General features: G+C 48.6%; 1 protein-coding gene across 2 annotated transcripts in view; it reads right to left on the reverse strand.

Annotated features, from left to right (window-relative positions):
• SNX29 (sorting nexin 29) overlaps window positions 1–17,918 on the reverse strand; it is a 505,967-nt gene that overhangs the window by 229,536 nt on the left and 258,513 nt on the right. For both annotated transcript variants that reach the window (XR_013448903.1, XM_078074795.1), the window contains one exon: window positions 15,530–15,636. Coding sequence is in view for 1 of the 2 variants with exons in the window: in XM_078074795.1 (XP_077930921.1) it covers window positions 15,530–15,636 (107 nt within the window). In the remaining variant the exon portion in view is untranslated. The remainder of the gene's footprint in view (window positions 1–15,529; window positions 15,637–17,918) is intronic.

Below are 17,918 nucleotides of genomic sequence, written 5' to 3' on the forward strand. Positions count from 1 at the left end.
CAGGAAGGCAGCTGTTATGTTATTTACAGAGAAGCCAGAATCTTGCTCTCCTCCTGAGCTCCAGCAAATGGATGGAGGAATTTTCCATTAATTTTAAAAGCTTTTCCTACCAAAGGCAGAGAAGATCTTTCAAGAAAACAAAAAAGTAATGTCCTAGCATTTAAATCCAGTTTTCCTCGCAAAGGGAAAATAATTTCTACATATTACATAGTAGGAACTGGGTCGTTCCCACCGAACACATTCCATTTAGAAGAGGAGAACTGAATTTTAAAGGCTCCTCTTTAGAAGCATTCGTCTCAGACACCTGGAAATCAAAGAGCTGGTGCACAGAAGTTGTTCCTTGTAGAAAAAAAGTTTAAGTTTCTCTAAGACTGATCTCCCTTCGCTAGACTGTTAAAAAATGCATTTTTTTAAACCACCTGAGAAGGTTCAGGGCAGGGGGAGAAATCAACAAAACCCAATTTCAGTCTCCTTTGCTCAAGTATCCTTGTTTGCGCAAAGCAGGCCATGGAGTTGCGTACACGGCCCAGGGAAGTATGTGAACTGGGGCATTCTAAAGGCTCCGTGAAGGGGAAAAAGGTCTTTTAAAAAGGACTTGTCACTGTGCAAAAGGGGCTGAGAGTCTGCCCGGGCGAAGCGGGGTTGGCCGCCCTGGAAACAGAGCCTGCAGCTCACATGGAGGAAGACAGGAGGCAGGGCGCACGCAGCTCCTCGCTGCACCTGTGCCAGAGGTAACATTGACCTTCGTCAGCAGGATCTGCGGAGAAAGCAGGGTGCTGGTGGGAAAAATCAGCCACCAGAGAAGCTGTGAGACAGAGCTGTTGGGTGAAAAGCAGAACTCAGCAAGCACTGGGCAGCTTGGCGAGCGAAGGTGCTTAGGTTGGTAGGAAGAGAAGGACTGGCCGGGGATTTGGGCAGCCTGTCCCAGAACAAGCGTGGTGAGGGATCTGGCAAACGCAAGCTCTGGGGAAGCTGTAACGGGGGCAGTGTGGGAAGAAAAGCAGGAGGAAGGCCTTGCTGCCCTGTGGAGGAGCCCAGGGACCCCACCGCTCTTCATTCTGTTCATGTCAATGCCTGGACAGGAGAGGCGGAGAACTGAGGAGGTGGGGATGTCTTCTCCTGGGGACTCCCCCTGTACCAGGCCTGGAATCAAAGACCCAGAGAGGCGCAGAGCAGTTCCAGGGGCAAAACATGTGGCCCACAGCTACGTGAGGGCAAGCTGGGGCGGGGAAGCGGGGGGGGGGGGGGGGGGGCTAGCCTGGAGACCAGCCGTGACGGGGTCTCATCTCCTACGAGAGGACGGGGCGGGGAGCCAGGACCCGCTCTCAGGGAGCAGAGATGATGCTTTCTGCTGTGCAATGGCTGCAGCATGAGCCCAAAGCCACCCAGATCCTGCACAGACTACAGAGAGGTGAGCACTGTGGACGTCCCTGGCCTCAGGGGGAGGGGTGTGTCCTCAGAAACCAGCAACAGCTCACTGTCCCTGAGTAAGCAAGCACATGGGTCATTCCCAACCCATCAGTAGAGACAAGCCCAAGAGAAGACTAGACTCACAGCTACTCCCTGACTGGTGGGGCTCACGGCTGTTCAGCTCAGGAGGGACACCGTCGGTCCCCCACCAAGTAAATGAGATGAGTCTCCTTCGCCACCCACGGAGAAGAGGGAACAGCAGGAAGCGATGCCTACCATTCCTCGTTTGATGTGTAAATACTACACATCAGACATGATGATTCCCAGGCCATAGATGAGGACAGTCAAGGCTCCCAGAAGCTAGGTCAGAGGGCCAAGGCACACACCTAATGCCATGTTGGAACCCTCACACTCTGGCCAACCTGGGGACAGACCAGCTCCACCATCACCTGTAGTTAAGATTCAAGAAGGATTCTTTCCAGCAGGGATGGGTTACAAGCCTTGAGTCTGGAATTTAGGTCCCAACTCTGCCACCAAGTATCCATGTGACCTTAAACATGAGTCGTGTTTCACCACGCCTCAGTTTCCTACTCTAGAAAATGTGGGTAAGAGTAATATCGCTACGGTGAGCGACCGTAGGGGTCAAATGAGATAAAGTGCTCAGAAAAACACCCAGCACAGTATAGACACTGAATACATGTAAGCTAGCCAGCCTGACAAAGATCTTAACAATTATGAAGAAAGACACCGCCCAGAAGAACAGAAAGGCTCAAAATTAATGCATAAAAAGGATTCTTTATGCTTTTAATTTTTTTAATCCACTCAACTATGCCCCCAAAGTGGATTAAACAAATATGTTCAACTCGTTCTTTCTACAGAGCTGTTGGATCAAAGCAAGTTATTAGCTGAGCTACATAATTCATTTGATTAATTTGCACTGGAATGAGCAAGAAGCGGCCAGCAAACCTCAAAGCCACGCCAGTCCAATTTCAGGTCTATTTCAAGTTTTAGGAAAGTATTCCACTAGAAGACAGTCATAAAATGTGTCAGAAAACAAATGGTAAGCTGAACCTCCAACAAGGGCCGTCAAACCCCAGGGATACCTTCGTCCACAAAGGCACCGTCTGACGGCGAGGTGGGTGGGGGGATCACAACCCCTGCTGGCCTTGGAGCCAAGTTAAAATGTCAGTTCTGCCACTTCCCAAGTGGTGTGACTCAGGACAGTCTGCTCAACCTTCCTGAGCCTGCTTCCTGACCTGCTGCTTACTGTTTAAATGAGAGAATGCGTGTGATGCTCCAGTCCAGCTTTTGACACATGATAGGTGTTTATTAAGTGATATCAACTGTATTCATTTCTTTTAACCTTTCGTTCATTTACTCCTCCACTTCTAGGTGAGTGAGCCACTTTGGGGAAAACCGCTACTTATTCCACACGGGAAAGTTGCTCAGATGAACGTTAGCAGCACTTCTGACATAAAAGCTCGAACATGCAGGCTTTTGCAAACCTATCACCAGAGCCCCCTGGCTGTGTCAGCCTCTCAGTCAAAGAGAACAGGCAGGTGATAGAAAGTTTTAGTTCCTTTAAACAAACGAGAACATCAAGCCGTTAGAAGCCGAGTCCCATGTCTAAAATGACAGGGCGCCCTCAGGCAACATTTTTCACCAAATGTTTCCCAATTACACCCGCCGAGCCAGACCACTACAAACTCTTCAAGCTAGGAGTCTTCAGGTGTCATCCCTTAGGACCAAATTGCAGGGGTTTTTATGAAACCGAAGTCTCTGCACACCACTGACTTGACCCATAAAACTACCATCTTCCCCAACAGGTCAGCAATGGCTGGCTGGGCTTTACAAGGGACTTCAATCAAAGGGCCAAGAGCGGCCAGGGGGTGGGAGGCATGGCAGGCCCTGGACACCTGTGTCGGGGGAAGCAGACCGGAGAAGGCCAAGGAAAGAGAACATTTTCCAATCATACTGCTTTTGGAAAAACAGACATTCACTGTTGCAAGTGAACGGAGGAAGACTCTAACAGGCACGACCAATGGATAGTGCTAGTAAAGAAACTCTGACGATGCTCAGCTTCTGCCCCCATCGCCTGGTTCCTCAGTGTCCTCCTCACAACCTGGTCAGACGTCTGGACCTACTCTTCAGACTGCCCTTCTGCCCTCTGGCTCTCTGGCAAACTCCTGCTCTGCCTTTAAAACCCAGCTTAGAAATAAAGAGTTGTGGAGTATCTTCTCTAGAATACGCCAAACCACATACCCTCCACTACCGGATCTCAAAGCTAACCCCCTCTTCTCTGTATTCCGTCTTTTGGTTTCACTGACCCCTTGCTGCTGGAAATTACAGTTTTACTCCCCTAGTAGGCTCTGAGCCCCTCAGGCAAGAACGAGGGTTTATGCATCCATGTGTCGACTCGTCTGGCGCTCAGTCATTCATTCTTTCATACGTTCATTCAAAACCTGACTGAGCACTGACGTTGGTGCCGGCATCCGCCTCTCTGGCACCCACTTCCTGTCTAGCAATGGCCTCAGTTTTCACTTGCCGTCCCCCCCCGCCTTCATTCTACATGTGTGAATGGGGCCCCCCCTCAGCCTAGCCCATGAAGGAGACCCTGTGGTTGGCTGAAAAGGGACACTGGGATCTAAGCCGGCTCTATCAGAGTCAGTCAAGGCTCTTGTCGGGAATGCAAACAGACTCTTGCTTTGTCCTCTGAATGTGAACCTGGCAGAAGAACATTTATCCAGGAATTATCACAGCCTCGTGTGACTGGGGCGAGGGGGCAGGGGGCGGCAGGGGCACTGAAGATGAGGCCAACCCAGAAACGACAGAGGCAGGAGCCAGAGAGTACAACGGGAGCCTGATATCACAGCTCACAGCCCCCAATTCAGCCACACCTAAAGCCACGCAGTCCCTTGGGGCAAGGACTTCTCTTCCTGGGGACAGTCAGGGTGGGCGGGGCTCTGATGCAGTGACAGGCACACCCTGACAGTCCGAGACTGAACACACCTCGGCCTGCTCCTGCTGTCACCCAGCCTGTAGTGGCCCCAGCAGGACGACCGGGCAGCACCTCCAAGCTGGTGTCATCCTATAGCTAGCCCACACGGAACATACTGCTTCCAAGGCCACCATGGCAGGAGAAGTGAGAATTAATTCACACCCCCTCTTCTTGGATGACATCATCACCTCCGCTGACAGCCCAGCAGCCAGCAGCACCCACAGGGTCCAGACCTGACCACAAGGGATGTGGGGAAACGCCCTGTCCTCTTGGTCCCGGAAGAGAGCAGTGAGACAGGCCTGATAAACGCACAGCACAGTCACTACCACCTGCAGCCCAAAGACTCCTCTGTGCGCTAAGCACCAGCCAGGTGGCAGGGATCACGGCCCACACCAGGACTACAACCGTGAACAAACGAGGGGGAATGAGGGCAACAAAGACACGGACGGGACAGGCCGCAGCAACACAGCACTGACGGGACCGGGAGCGGGGACACGGGCTGCAACAAGGCCCCCCGAGGAACCGAACCTGGCCTTCAGCAGGGCGGCGGGGTGACCGGGGAAAGCTTGTGGGGGGACATCTCAAGGATCAAAGGCAGCAGCCAGGGAAAACGGGGAGGGAAGATGGAGAAAGAACAGGGATCCACGTAAAGACCAGTCCGTGGGCAGGCCTGGAAAGAATACGTGCATCTGGGAACAGAAACAAACCCGGAAGGAGGGGAGACCTGTGTCTGAAGAGGGAGGCAAAGAGCTCGAACATGCAGTGTCTTATATTAAATATAAAAAATGGGTCACGTTCCCATGAATCTAAGTGCAAAGGTGAGCCGTTCAAGTTTTATGCAGAAAAGTGGTCTGGACCGACTGGGCTGTTTTTCACCATGCCGACCTTGAGGATTAAAGTCAATGCCTCCCTCCTCCCGGTCTCAGCCCTCAGCCTCCACCCCGTCCCCCCAGCTGCTAGAGCTCCATCTGCTAGTGACAACTAGCATCTACAACATGTAGATGTTACGGGTAGGCTGGGACACTCCTGTGCCTTCACCTGGCACATTCTCAACACTGAACCCAACCCCGACAGGACAGCACCTCCCATACCCACTGCTATAAAGACAATTCTTTCTGAGACCCAGAAGTAGCTTCAAGAAGCCACTTCCCACTTTAGAAGAGGAAAGCAAATATAAAACAGGCCCAAAATAGCGTGGGTCTGAAAAGCTAAAAAGCAGCCACCCTAATTACAACTATTTTTATCTACTGCCCAGAAAGGACTAGTGGATCATTTTCCTTGGTGTTTAAGGAAGTTCATCTGTTCGTTGTCAAGTCTTCCAGGCTCCCAGATCAGAGACACAGGCGGAAATGAGACTTTAAGAGAATCGGAAGCCAAACGGAACATGCAGGGTGGAGACACTGAGCCAACAGCAGGGCCCATAGCACCATCACCAGAGGGAGGCGAATCCACCTTGAAATGGGAAACAAGAGATCCAAAGATCTACCAGAGAGATCGGAAGACGGGCAAAGACAGAGGCTAACGAGTCTGGAGCAGGTGCATGCCACAAGAGGAACACCAGTGTCACCTGAGGCTGGACATGCCCCTCCCAGAGCAACGTGTGACCAAAAGGCCAGAGGGACGGAGGGAAGAAGGAAGGTCTGCGGGTGAGCAGGGGCGCTGAGAAAAGTGGAACTTCTCCTTTGTTGCACCGGGTGGACAACCGACACACACACGGGCAGACTGGAGCCATCTGATGGGCACGAGACACCCGGGGTCGAGACACTCGGGTTTGTTCATGTCGCTAAGGCTTACATCAGGGACCGTGTGTGTCAGTTAGAATTTATTTCTATTATCCCTCCTTCTCCCTTCCATAAGTCCCCCAGGTCTGACAAGCTCATGGCTGGCGTGCTTGTCACTGCCTTCCATCCCCCTGGCTCCAGCTCAGAGCTAAGTGACAGCCTGCCGGCCAGGAAGGCCTGGTTCCGGTTTCTGGCCAGGCCGCAGGAGGCATCGTGGCGAGCACGCTGGCTCGGGAGTCGGCCGGCCAGGGCTGCATGCTAGCTCTACACGCGCAAGCCCTGTGACCTTGGAGAGGGGTCTTCTAAGCCTCCAGTTTCCTCATCTGTAAGGATGCACCAAACATGCGATGATCCATCAGCACATGGCCTAGAAACAAGAGCAAGCCCTCAATGTATGCTAACTGCTATCATCACCATTGTTTGCTGGTTGCTTTTCTGTACATAAATGTCACCAAAAGCCCAAGATCACAGAGTGTACCAGCTTTATGCTGGAACTTACTTCCCATTAATAGTAACCTGCCATCATAATGAGAATGAATGTTGCTGATATGCCATTTATTTCACTCATGAGCAAAAATTCAGGGAATAACTACACTCACACAGTAAATGATAAACATCCTATAATTTGAAAAATCAAGGTACATTATAAACCCTCAAAAAACACTGACGGGAGAAATTCTCCAGTTTCTGCAACTAATAAATTACAAGTAAAGAAGAAAAGGGTCTGGGGAAGATGCAGGTCCTGTAGATTGAGAGAGAATACAGGGGTCTATGAGCCAATCACAATGCGTGGATGGACCCCATTTGGACCTTACACAAACATCTGTCTGGACTGAAAATTTGAACACTCAGCAGATACTTGATGATATTAAGGAATTATTGCTGGCTTGTAGGTATGAGAGCGATATTATAGGGTGTTTTCCTTTTAAAAAATAAAGGACCCTTATGTTTTATTTGAGATACATCCCAAAGGATTGGCTTCCCATACTGTGAGAAGCTGTACGGGTGAAGCAAGACTAGCCGTGAGTTCATGACGGTTTAAGTTGGGTGATGGGTTCGTGGAAGCTCGTATGTTGTTCTGTCTACTCTTACATATATTTCAAGTGTCCACAGTAAGAATATCCTTTAAAAAAAACACTGATGGACTGGGTGCCTGGGTGGCTCAGTTGGTTAAGCGACTGCCTTCGGCTCAGGTCATGATCCTGGAGTCCCTGATCGAGTTCCGCATCAGGCTCCCTGCTCGGCGGGGAGCCTGCTTCTCCCTCTGACCCTCCCCCTTCTCATGTGCTCTCTCTCTCATTCTCTCTGTCTCAAATAAATAAATAAAATCTTTAAAAAAAAACACTGATGGAGGGCGCCTGGGTGGCTCAGTTGGTTAAGCGACTGCCTTCGGCTCAGGTCATGATCCTGGAGTCCCGGGATCGAGTCCCGCATCGGGCTCCCTGCTCAGCAGGGAGTCGGCTTCTCCCTCTGACCCTCCCCCCTCTCATGCTCTATCTCATTCTCTCTCTCAAATAAATAAATAAAATCTTTAAAAAATAATAAAAAAAAACCACTGATGGAGCCGCCTGTGGGAGGCAGCCTGCCCCTCCTGAGAACATCATGAGGGAAGGAGTTCACTCATCAACAACAGCACACGGGAGGTCTGGAAACCCATGGCGCCAGGGAGAACTTGCGAGCTGTCATCACTCCTCCTCATCTCCAAATTCCTCAACCCCCAAGGACCAGGGCAGCTGTGTTGGTGACAGGGCTCATACACTGGAATCAGTGTATGAGCCAAGCCAAGGGCAGAATAGAGAAGAAGAGACGACCTGAGCTAGACCACCTGGCATGACCTAGAGGTTAAGGTTCCTTCTCCCCTGAGAAGGGGGATCTGTAAAAGCAAGGGGCCCCCTGAAAGGTGCCCTGTTCGAAGAAGTCCCTTTATCTGATATTTCCATCTGAGATTCACCGAGACCGGCAGAGGCCTCCTTTATAAGACTTTTTAATGGTACTGTGTGGGTTTGTTTGGGGTTTTTTTTTTTTTTTTTCTTTAAGAGCTCTTAGCTTTTACAAATATATTCTGAAATACTTAGGAATGAAACTGGGTTTGCTTCAAAATACCATGAGAGACTAGGGAGTAGACTGGGATCAAGATGAAGTAAGAATGGTCAACAGTTACACCTAACTGGTGAAGAGAGGTAAGGAGTACAGAGGCTCATTAGACTGTTCTGGCTTTGTACGTTTTGACTTTTCCATTATAAAAAGATTTTAAGAAGTCCTTGGAGGTTTAGTCTTGTTAGTTGTTCATGCTTTAGTGAGAATTACACCTACCCCAACTCCTCACCAGTTTTCACTCATACCTAACAAGCCCTTCAACTGTTTTGCTTCCTGAGAAAACATCTTTCCCCCTCCCAAGGAGGTGAGAGCCTGCTCTCCATCACTCAGCATCTTGTGACTAAAATAATAAAAACAAAGTCACACCACACTTCTCATTTTGAGCATCAGTTTAATGTAGATCTCAACCCAGAGTTCTTTATCCCGAGTCCTTACATGGAATACAATACTTTATTTAAAAGCTCATCTTTCTTTTGCATAAAAATGACTCTCAGATACATCAAGCATGCTGGATACTTCTGGTGCCAACTTATGAAGCAACTGCTGGTGGTATTACTGCTCCCAAGGTCCCGGCTGCCTCAAGAACTTCGACATTTTATTGAAATGATGATCACATTCACAGTTATCTACAACATGTGATTATGAATGTTTTTTACCAGCTTGAGCTTACTTTTCCATTAATAGTAACCTGCCATTATAATGAGAATAAATGTTGCTAATATACCATTTATTTCACCCATGAGCAAAAATTCAGGGACTAACTACACTCATACAGTAAATGATAAGTATCCTGTAATTTGAAAAATCAATCAACAGCTAGCTGAGTCCTGACACATGGGAGGAAGTGAAGATCTGTTTGCAGAGGATGGACTGGCAGTACTCAAGCACGGGACCCACAGGCAACTGACAGCGAGGGTGCGCGGCTGTAAGTCAAAACTTAGGTACAAAGAAGGCAGGTGTAAAGGAGCCCTGGGAGCAGACGACGGAAGGAGAAATGGCATCATCTACTGATCATATTCTCTCTCTCTGTCTCTCTCTCTCACACACACACACACACACTTGACCCTTGAACAATGTGGAGGTTCGGGGTACAACCTCTGCACCATCAAAAATCCGCATGTGACTTTTGACTCCCCCAAAACTTAACTAATAGCCTACTCTTGACCAGAAGCCTCATCAAGAACAGAGTCAACTAACACGTGTTGTGTATGTTACATGTACTATATACTTAAAGTAATCTGAAGAAAAGAAAATGTTGAGAAAAATACCTTTACAGTACTATACTGTATTTATTGAAAAAATCCCCAATGTAAGTGGACCCACACAGTTCAAGCCCATGTTGTTCAAGGGTCAACTGTATAAATAAAGCTTCCTATGAGCTAGGGCACTTTGGACATTAGTAAAAGAAACAGATTCTAACCTAACAAAAAAATAATTCCTGTAAACAGAGAAGTGGGAGAAACTGGCTCAGAGAAGGGACTGGAACCAGAACAGCTCCGGCAAGTTCAGCAGGAACCACAGGAGTAAGCAGGAGGTTGCTACTGAATGAACAGCCCTCCCGCATACTGCTGCTGTCCACGCAGGACTAACAGCCCTGTTGGCCTTGGCTCAGGCACCCTCTGCCCCTGGGCCAAAGAAGGGCCGAGAACTGGGATTTACGCCCCCCAAGAGAGCAAGCTGTGGTGAGGGGTCATTCAAATCATCATCATCATCATCATCATCCGAAGGGAGGAAAGAAGGCACAAAATTACCTCCTGTCTACTACAGGCACTGAACTAGATTCTTAATATTCGATCCTCAAAGTAACCCTGCCAGCACGTATCCTTAGCTGCATTTTACTGATGGAGAAACGGAGGCTTCGAGAGGATAGGAGCGCCACCCCCACCCCCCCCCGCCAGAACACAGGGCAGTAAGCGACAAATCTGCACGCGGTCTGTTGGATGGGGACAGGTGTGCTCGTCAAGCCACAAGGCTGTAGAAGGCAGGCTGAAGAGATGCGGGATCAAAGTCCAAATGCCACCAGCATTTTACATTTTTCTTGACAACAATGGCTGGAGAAGAATGGGAAAATCTCTACAGGAGAGTCTAAACCAAAGGAATCATACTTAAAAGAAGTAAAGAAGAATCTTAGATCTTTCTTGGACATGTCCGTTATCTTTTTATCTTCAAAACCCTTGGTGACAAGAAATCCATTTCCCCTGATGTCTAGATCTTCAAGACAGATGGGAAGTTTACAGAAGAAATTCCAAGCTTCATTACCAACAGTCCCAAAGAAAAAGGGAGGAACATATTCTAGAAGCTCCCATAAAGTGCCTGAGCTCTGCAGAACTGTTGGTAAGGACATGGCCCTAGGAACCCATGAGGCCTAACTCTACATCTGTGCTTCAACCCTGCTCCCTGATGATCCCAGGAGATGTGCCTGCCTCACCCCCCAGGCTGGGAGCTTCCCAAAGACAGGCACTGCATCTTACTCCTGTTTGTGACCAAGGACCAGGCTGAGGGGCAATGAAGAGCTAATGCTACCCACTGATGAAACATCAATGACGCTGCCATCAAAAAAGAAGGAAAAGTCAATCTAGGGAAGTAAACGCCTTTTCGGGACCATCTCTGCTTTGACTCACATCTCCCATGAATCACCTCCTAGAACCATCAACTCTACTGCTCCTGGGGGTGGGAAAACCGTGAGAGAAGGAGGATGGAAGATGAAGCCTGGCCACCTAGAAGGTCCTCAATAAACACATGCTGAAGTTGTTGGAATTATCCATCTGTCCCTCTAGGTCCTCTCTAGACTCTCCAGGCTAAAACTCCTCCAGAAATTAAATGTTAGAAGAGTCTGCCTTCTCTAAAGAACCCATGTTATCTCCCACTAGCCCTCTATCCTGAGCTACAGTGGTGCCCCGTACTACGCACGCTCCATCCGGGACTTCCCAAGTCACACCTACCACTTTATTTATAAACACTATACTGAACAGCTGAATCCTCTCCGTAGACTGACATTCTGTTCAATATTTATGGAGCTCCTACTGGACGCTGGAATCGTGTTAGGCAATTAATACACAATTAAAAAGGTATCATCTACAGTTCCCTCGAGGAGCTCCCAGCCTGGCGTTCTATTACATTTGCTTCGGAAGCAGGTAATTCCTGCCCAGAGGCGCTGGCTCCCTTCTGCTGTAACTAAGAGTGTGGGGTGTGCCCCTCCCAGCGCTGCTGCAAACAGCTCGTGCCGCACCCTCCCTCTTCTCTACTGCTTGTTTTCTTCCTGCCACCCATTCTCTCCACCGGGACCAGGGGCAGTCCCTACTCCTCTGCCAGGTCCACCTTTGGTTTCTTCCGTGAGCATGGCCTTCTGGAGCAGGCAGACAGAATACAGGTTTGTGCTGCTGGACGGCCTGCGTAATTCGAATCCAGCCCTGCTTCCTACCAAGCTGAGAAATCTTGGGCACCTTACTCAGTTTCTCAAAGCTCCATCTGGGAATGGCATCCTCCTCGAGAAAGGCTGCTGAGGATCATGTGAGTTGATCTCCGTGTAAGCCTTAGCACAGTGCTTGGGCATAAGTGTGCACCTGACAGCTAGCTGCCCGTATCACAGTGGCTGTTGGGTAATTCGTGCTTTTATATTCAGGTTTCTCCCCTGCCAGATGAACCTACACCTGCCAGCATTTTGCTTTCCTTCTCGTTTTCAAGGGTGTCAGAACAATCTCTCCATCTCCAGTCCTTGGTCCCCGATGCTCTCCAGCCACTGAAAGATAGCTTACAACGTTGACTTTGGGTACTGAGCTGTCGGCAGTGCAGGTGTCGGGTCCCTGAGCACTCATGTGTCGTGTGCAGCATATGTGTGTGCAGGTGGACGAGGTGGTTTTTTTTTTTTTTTTTTTTTTTAAAGATTTTATTTATTTATTTGAGAGAGAGAGAATGAGAGAGAGAGCACATGAGAGGGGGGAGGGTCAGAGGGAGGAGCAGACTCCCCGCAGAGCAGGGAGCCCGATGCGGGACTCGATCCCGGGACTCCAGGATCATGACCTGAGCCGAAGGCAGTCGCTTAACCAACTGAGCCACCCAGGCGCCCATGGACGAGGTGGTTTTAAGGCTCTGAGAGACAACTAGAGAAAGAATGTTCAGGAACTCCTTTTTCATTGGGATGAATCACAAAAGAGTAATTCAACCGTGGGGGTTCTTTGAATAGTCCTATTACATAAAATGAAATGCCTCTTCTTCTGCCCTTCTGAAATGGAAGGAAGTGCATCAACTCTTCCCCCACATGCTTTCATTACTCCAGTCGACATGTGTTTAGAACTCCTTGGTAAAAACCAACCACTGACAAAATGACAGATGAGCATCACAAAGAATGTTGTAAAGCGCTTGATTACTGCTAACCTAAAGGGTTCAGCAAAGGTCTTGGCGTAATGACATGCTATTAATACTCACAGAGGAAAGATGACTGGCCACTCACTCTGCCATCAGAAAATAATGAAAAATCAGCCTGGGGCAGTAAATGCCGAAGGAGAACATCTCTGCTTCAAGCTCACATCTCTCTCAGCTCCTCAACAACAGCCACCCGCTCTACTACTGGGTAAGGGAGTCACGGAGGACCAGACAGGAAGTTAAGGCTGACAAGAGATCCTTACACCCCAACCGCCACTCCCTCTGATGTGACAGCTAACAACAACAACAATCCCAGTGAACCGGACAGTAACTTCGCATCACGCCGTCGTCTTCCCTGCATATCACTCAAGTCTGTGCAGTGAGACAGTGAGACTCTTGTCACCACCAAAGCGGGTGGTGGCACGGCCACGACATGGCCTGTCATCTGGCCCACCAACTTCAGCAGCCACAGCGCCACCGCTCTCCCTGTCTGCTCTGGGACAAACCTGGGGTCTCCTTTCTGGTCCTCGAACCTGCCAACTCTTTCCCTGTGCAGGACCTTTGTCCTTGCCATCCCCTATGCAAAAAGCAGGGACTCAAAAAACACTCCATCAACCACCCCACCTCCCACCCAACCAATGAACTATGGTGCTTTGTTCAGTGGGTCAAGTGGCCAGTCACAGTCTTCTTGAACCCTCCAGAGCTGGAGTTACTGATGAGCAGGTCAGCTTTCTAGCTGATAGAACCTACATGTAGAACACTGCCCCCTCCCACCCCTGCCCAGTGCTCAGCATGCTCACCGGAGCCCCGGGACATGAGCACCAGCCTCTAAAGTATGTGCAGGTCTGACAAAGTCCTTACAACCAAACACCTTGCCCTGGGTTTCCTGAAGGAACACAGGCTACCAACCTACTTTCACTCTGCTAAGAACCCTGCCACCCTCCCTAGTTCATCAGCTCTTCATTCAACAAAACAGACACATCCATGTCCTAGGAGAACTTAAAATACTTGCATTCAAGGGTTATTTAGCATTTACCATTTGCCAAGAAATGGTAGCTAAGTATACACAGATGAAAAAGACATGGTCTCTGCCCTCCAGGGACCTGAGGTCCTAGAGGAGACAAACACACAGGCTGACACAACCCTGAGGGTACACGGCCCATTCTCCTCTCTCCACCCAGGCTTTCTGAGAATGGAATAATGGCCCAGCACCTGGCACCACCACCAGCCAACTCTGGTCAATCACCTCACTGCATGAGACTGCGAGAATGGGCACTAGGGTGAGGAAAGGCCCTGAGGGGACAGTCCCTGCCCCAACCTCCAGGCACTTCCACCCTGGTTTATAACTCTTGCCCTATCAGCCTATTATGCTAAGACCCCAGCTCATCCCCCCTTTGAGCTCCCTTCAGTTAGAATTCAAACTGTTTCTCACCACCCTTCTTTAGAGGTCATTAGGAACTAGGTGAAACAGACCGCAAGATGGTCAGCCTGAACCAGGAACAAGCTAGGGGGCTCCTCCTCAAAGGGCTCGACTTCTAAAACCTACCCTGAGGTCAGGCATGTCTCCATGGCAATGGTGGTGTTTTTCTGATTCCAAAAATAAAATGTAATGTAGAATATTCACAAAGCACTGCAAGTATAGTCGTATACTTATATGCACGTATGTATACAAAAAACAGTATTCGTAATAAATACCACCATCACATGACCACAACATATACACACACCTACATATATGTATTTTATCTATTAGTTGCCTATTTGAAAACTTGGCCTTCCAGCTTTACCACTGAGTATGGTGGTAATTAATGATTTCTGATAAAAAAAAAAAAAAAAAACATACACACACATACACTTTATCCTATCAAAGAAGTACCCTTCTTCTTGATCAAGAGTATTTTTATCATGGAGTTGTTAAATTACTCTGTTGTGTACCTAAAACTAATGTAACATTGTGTGTCAACTCTACTTCAATAAAAAGTATTTTCGTTAGATATGGATGATGAATGTTTGGTACCAAACAAGATCTGTATCTGGTGTTTAGCCTGCAGTCTATCAGTAAGCTGACTCGATGAATTTCCTAACATGAAGTCATCCTTGAGATCCTAAATTAATCCCAATTTCACGTGGATTGGTCCTTTCATATACAACTGGGTTTGACTGGGCAATACCTTTCTAGAATTTTTATTGATGCACAACTGAGACAAGTCTGTAGTTTCTTTTTAGGCTGTCTTTGTCAGCTTCTGTGACATTGGAGTAATGCACACTGGAGCCAACATACAGAGATACAGATATACATAAAGATAGAGAGAAGGCTTTAAGGAAGTACAAAGAGCAAAGGGCTGTTTGTACGTTCCTTGAAAGGCTTCCTACAAACCACTATGAAACCATCCAGGTTTGCTACCTCCTAGGGCACCTCCTTTATTTTTACAACTTTCTTCCGGTTTTTGGATGCCCTCCAGATAAGTAGGCTGCATCGTCAATTAATTTTGATAATAAACATTATCCTAGGAAATAGTCCATGTCATCCACATTTGCACATTTATCAGCATCAAAGTTGTTTGTGATGGTCTCTCCCGCTTTTAATCTCCTCCAAATCCAAAAGTACATTTTTCCTATTTTTAACATGACATATTTGTGTTTTCTCTATTTCCTTGCCATAGGCATCAAAAGTGTCTAATTTAAGATTTCTGAAGAACCAGCTCTTAGTTTTCTTCAACAAGTACAATGCTTTTACCATTTTGTGTTTTGTCTTGTTGGCAGTGGGAGGGGAGTGGCGTCAGATTGTGCTGCTAACATCTGCGTAAGAGGCTGGCCCTGTCCCCGCAATGTCCCCAGGGCAGCCGACACCAGGAGTAAACGCAGAGGCCTCCAGCCTTACCTCGATGAGCTTTCTTTCGTAGGAGCTCGCCAGCTCCTCGGCCACTTCGCCCGGCTTCTGCTCGGTGACTGCAACTTCTCCATCAACGTTCCAAAGATTTGGTACAACTTTAGGGAAAGAAAGAAACCCCATAAACGTTTTAGCAGTAATTGAAAGTTATCCTCCCAGTTAAAATTTTTTTTCTTCTTGCCGATGGCTTCTCCAAAGAGAAGCTTGTTTTAGGCCGGGGCGGGGGGGGGGGTTGGCCCAGGGATCACACCACAACATTTTCACAGGAGTACGATGAAGTGAATAATAAGCTGTATTTAAAAACGGTGGGGCGCCTGGGTGGCTCAGTCGTTGAACATCTGCCTTCGGCTCAGGTCATGGTCCCAGGGTCCTGGGATCAAGCCCTGCAGGGCCTGCTTCTCCCTCTCCCACTCCCCCTGCTTGTGTTCCCTCACTCACTGTGTCTCTCTCTCTGTCAAATAAATAAATAAATAAATCTTAAAAAAAAAAAAACAAACGGAACAACAGGGGCACCTGGGTGGCTCAGTCGTTAAGCGTCTGCGTTTGGCTCAGGTCATGATCCCAGGGTCCTGGGATGGAGCCCCGCATCGGGCTCCCTGCTCAGCAGGAAACCTGCTTCTCCCTCTCCCACTCCCCCTGCTTGTGTTCCCTCTCTCACTGTCTCTCTCTCTCTGTCAAATAAATAAATAAAATCTTTAAAAATAAAAACGGAACAGTCACAGAGACAGATGCACCTGAGTCTGGGGAATAATCTTGTTACTACTTCCCGTTCGGGGGCAAAACAGACAACACGTTGACAAAAGAGCCTGCGCTTCCGTCTTTTAGCATGGTCACATTTCTTTTTCTCTAACAAAAAAGTTCCCCAGGGCAGCATCATCTGCCTACAGCTCAACGTCAGTGGCAGAGGGGGTCAGAGTACAGGAAGAGCCGCTAAGAATTGCCATTTATAAACCGTATGTAGAGCGGAAGCTAGGCAGCTTTGGGAAAAGCTCTGAAATCGATGCATAATGACAATGCAAGGACATCCTAACAAGAGACTGGCTTCCAGATCAATGCAAGAATTAGTAGCACAGTAGATACCAGTGGGTGTTGTTCCTCCTTTCAGGGACATGTCCATAAATGCTCACTTTGTGGGGAAGAGCAGGAAGTTAGGACTGGGAATGAGCAGGCGAATTCCAAGAAAATCAGGGGAACACGAGCAGGAAGGAAATCCCCCAATGGCGTGTATCAGGAATACAGATTTGCCCCAAAGTCTGAAAACAAACATCGACTAAGCAGATTTTGTTCTCTGTGTGTTCCAGGACAGCAAAGTCGAGGATGCCCCCCAGGGCGGGAGCAGATGGTAATGAAGGCCAGCCCCCCGGCAACTGGGATTTGAGAGCCTGGGGAGAATGGGCAAGTGGGCAAAGGCTGAGCAAAAATGGGGGTCCTGTACCTGCGCTGCCTGCATCTCTGCCGTCAGCCCCCCCCCCCGCCTAAGCCACAGCGAGCTCGAGCCCCAGAGGCAGCACGGCCCTGAATGACAACACCCAACACGCTGGAATGAACCCGAAGATGCTCCCATCCCAGGAGTCACAACGGCTCCAGCCACCGCTGCAGACGGTGACCCAGTAACCCTCCGCAACCTGAAATAGGTATTAAGAGAAAACTTCCAGGGCTTCCAGTTAAAGGTGACAGATTGAATACATTAATTTACATTCACATGCTCTCAGAGTCCCATTAAAATGCCCATTTTTAAAAATTCTAGTAGCACCACCCTTGAGAAAAACAAGAATGAGAGAGGAAACCAGATGACAAAATTCGAGAAGCTGAGAAGCAGGCAGATCACTGGCGAGGAGCATGACAGGCCTGAGAAAGCTTCCTTCTTGGCTGTAATGGGGTCAGAGGAACAATCAACCTGATTAACTTGCCAACGGCTGATAAACCGCTAATACGAGACACTTCCAGAACTGGGGGTAAGCATGGGGCTGGCAGTGAAGAAATACAAAGTCTGTTTAAGCAGCAATCTGCAGGAAACTAAGGGTTTATTCTCCGAAGAAGGTAAATCTGTAGCTCAGACCAAGGGGAAGGTCGGGGTACCCGGCGGGAAATAGAAGAAATAATACTGAACTTCTTCCATTCTTTGCCCATTCCCAGAGAAGCCAGCAGCCAACATAGACCTACCTCTAAGCAGGGAGTAAACAATATTGTCCTGGGAATCTAAGAGACTGAAGAAAAAGCCCTCAAGGGACCCATGTGAGGGGCTCTCCAGTGAAACGGCAGAGCCGGCTCGCCCCACCAGGAGCCGAGCACTGCGCACCATTAGCTGTTCCGTGTCCCACTCCTACTCATGTGGGGCCAGCCGGAAGGCACCTCACAGCTGAGACAAGCTCTTAAGATG

Source organism: Halichoerus grypus, chromosome 6, assembly GCF_964656455.1.
Source record: "Halichoerus grypus chromosome 6, mHalGry1.hap1.1, whole genome shotgun sequence".
NCBI lineage: Eukaryota > Metazoa > Chordata > Mammalia > Carnivora > Phocidae > Halichoerus > Halichoerus grypus.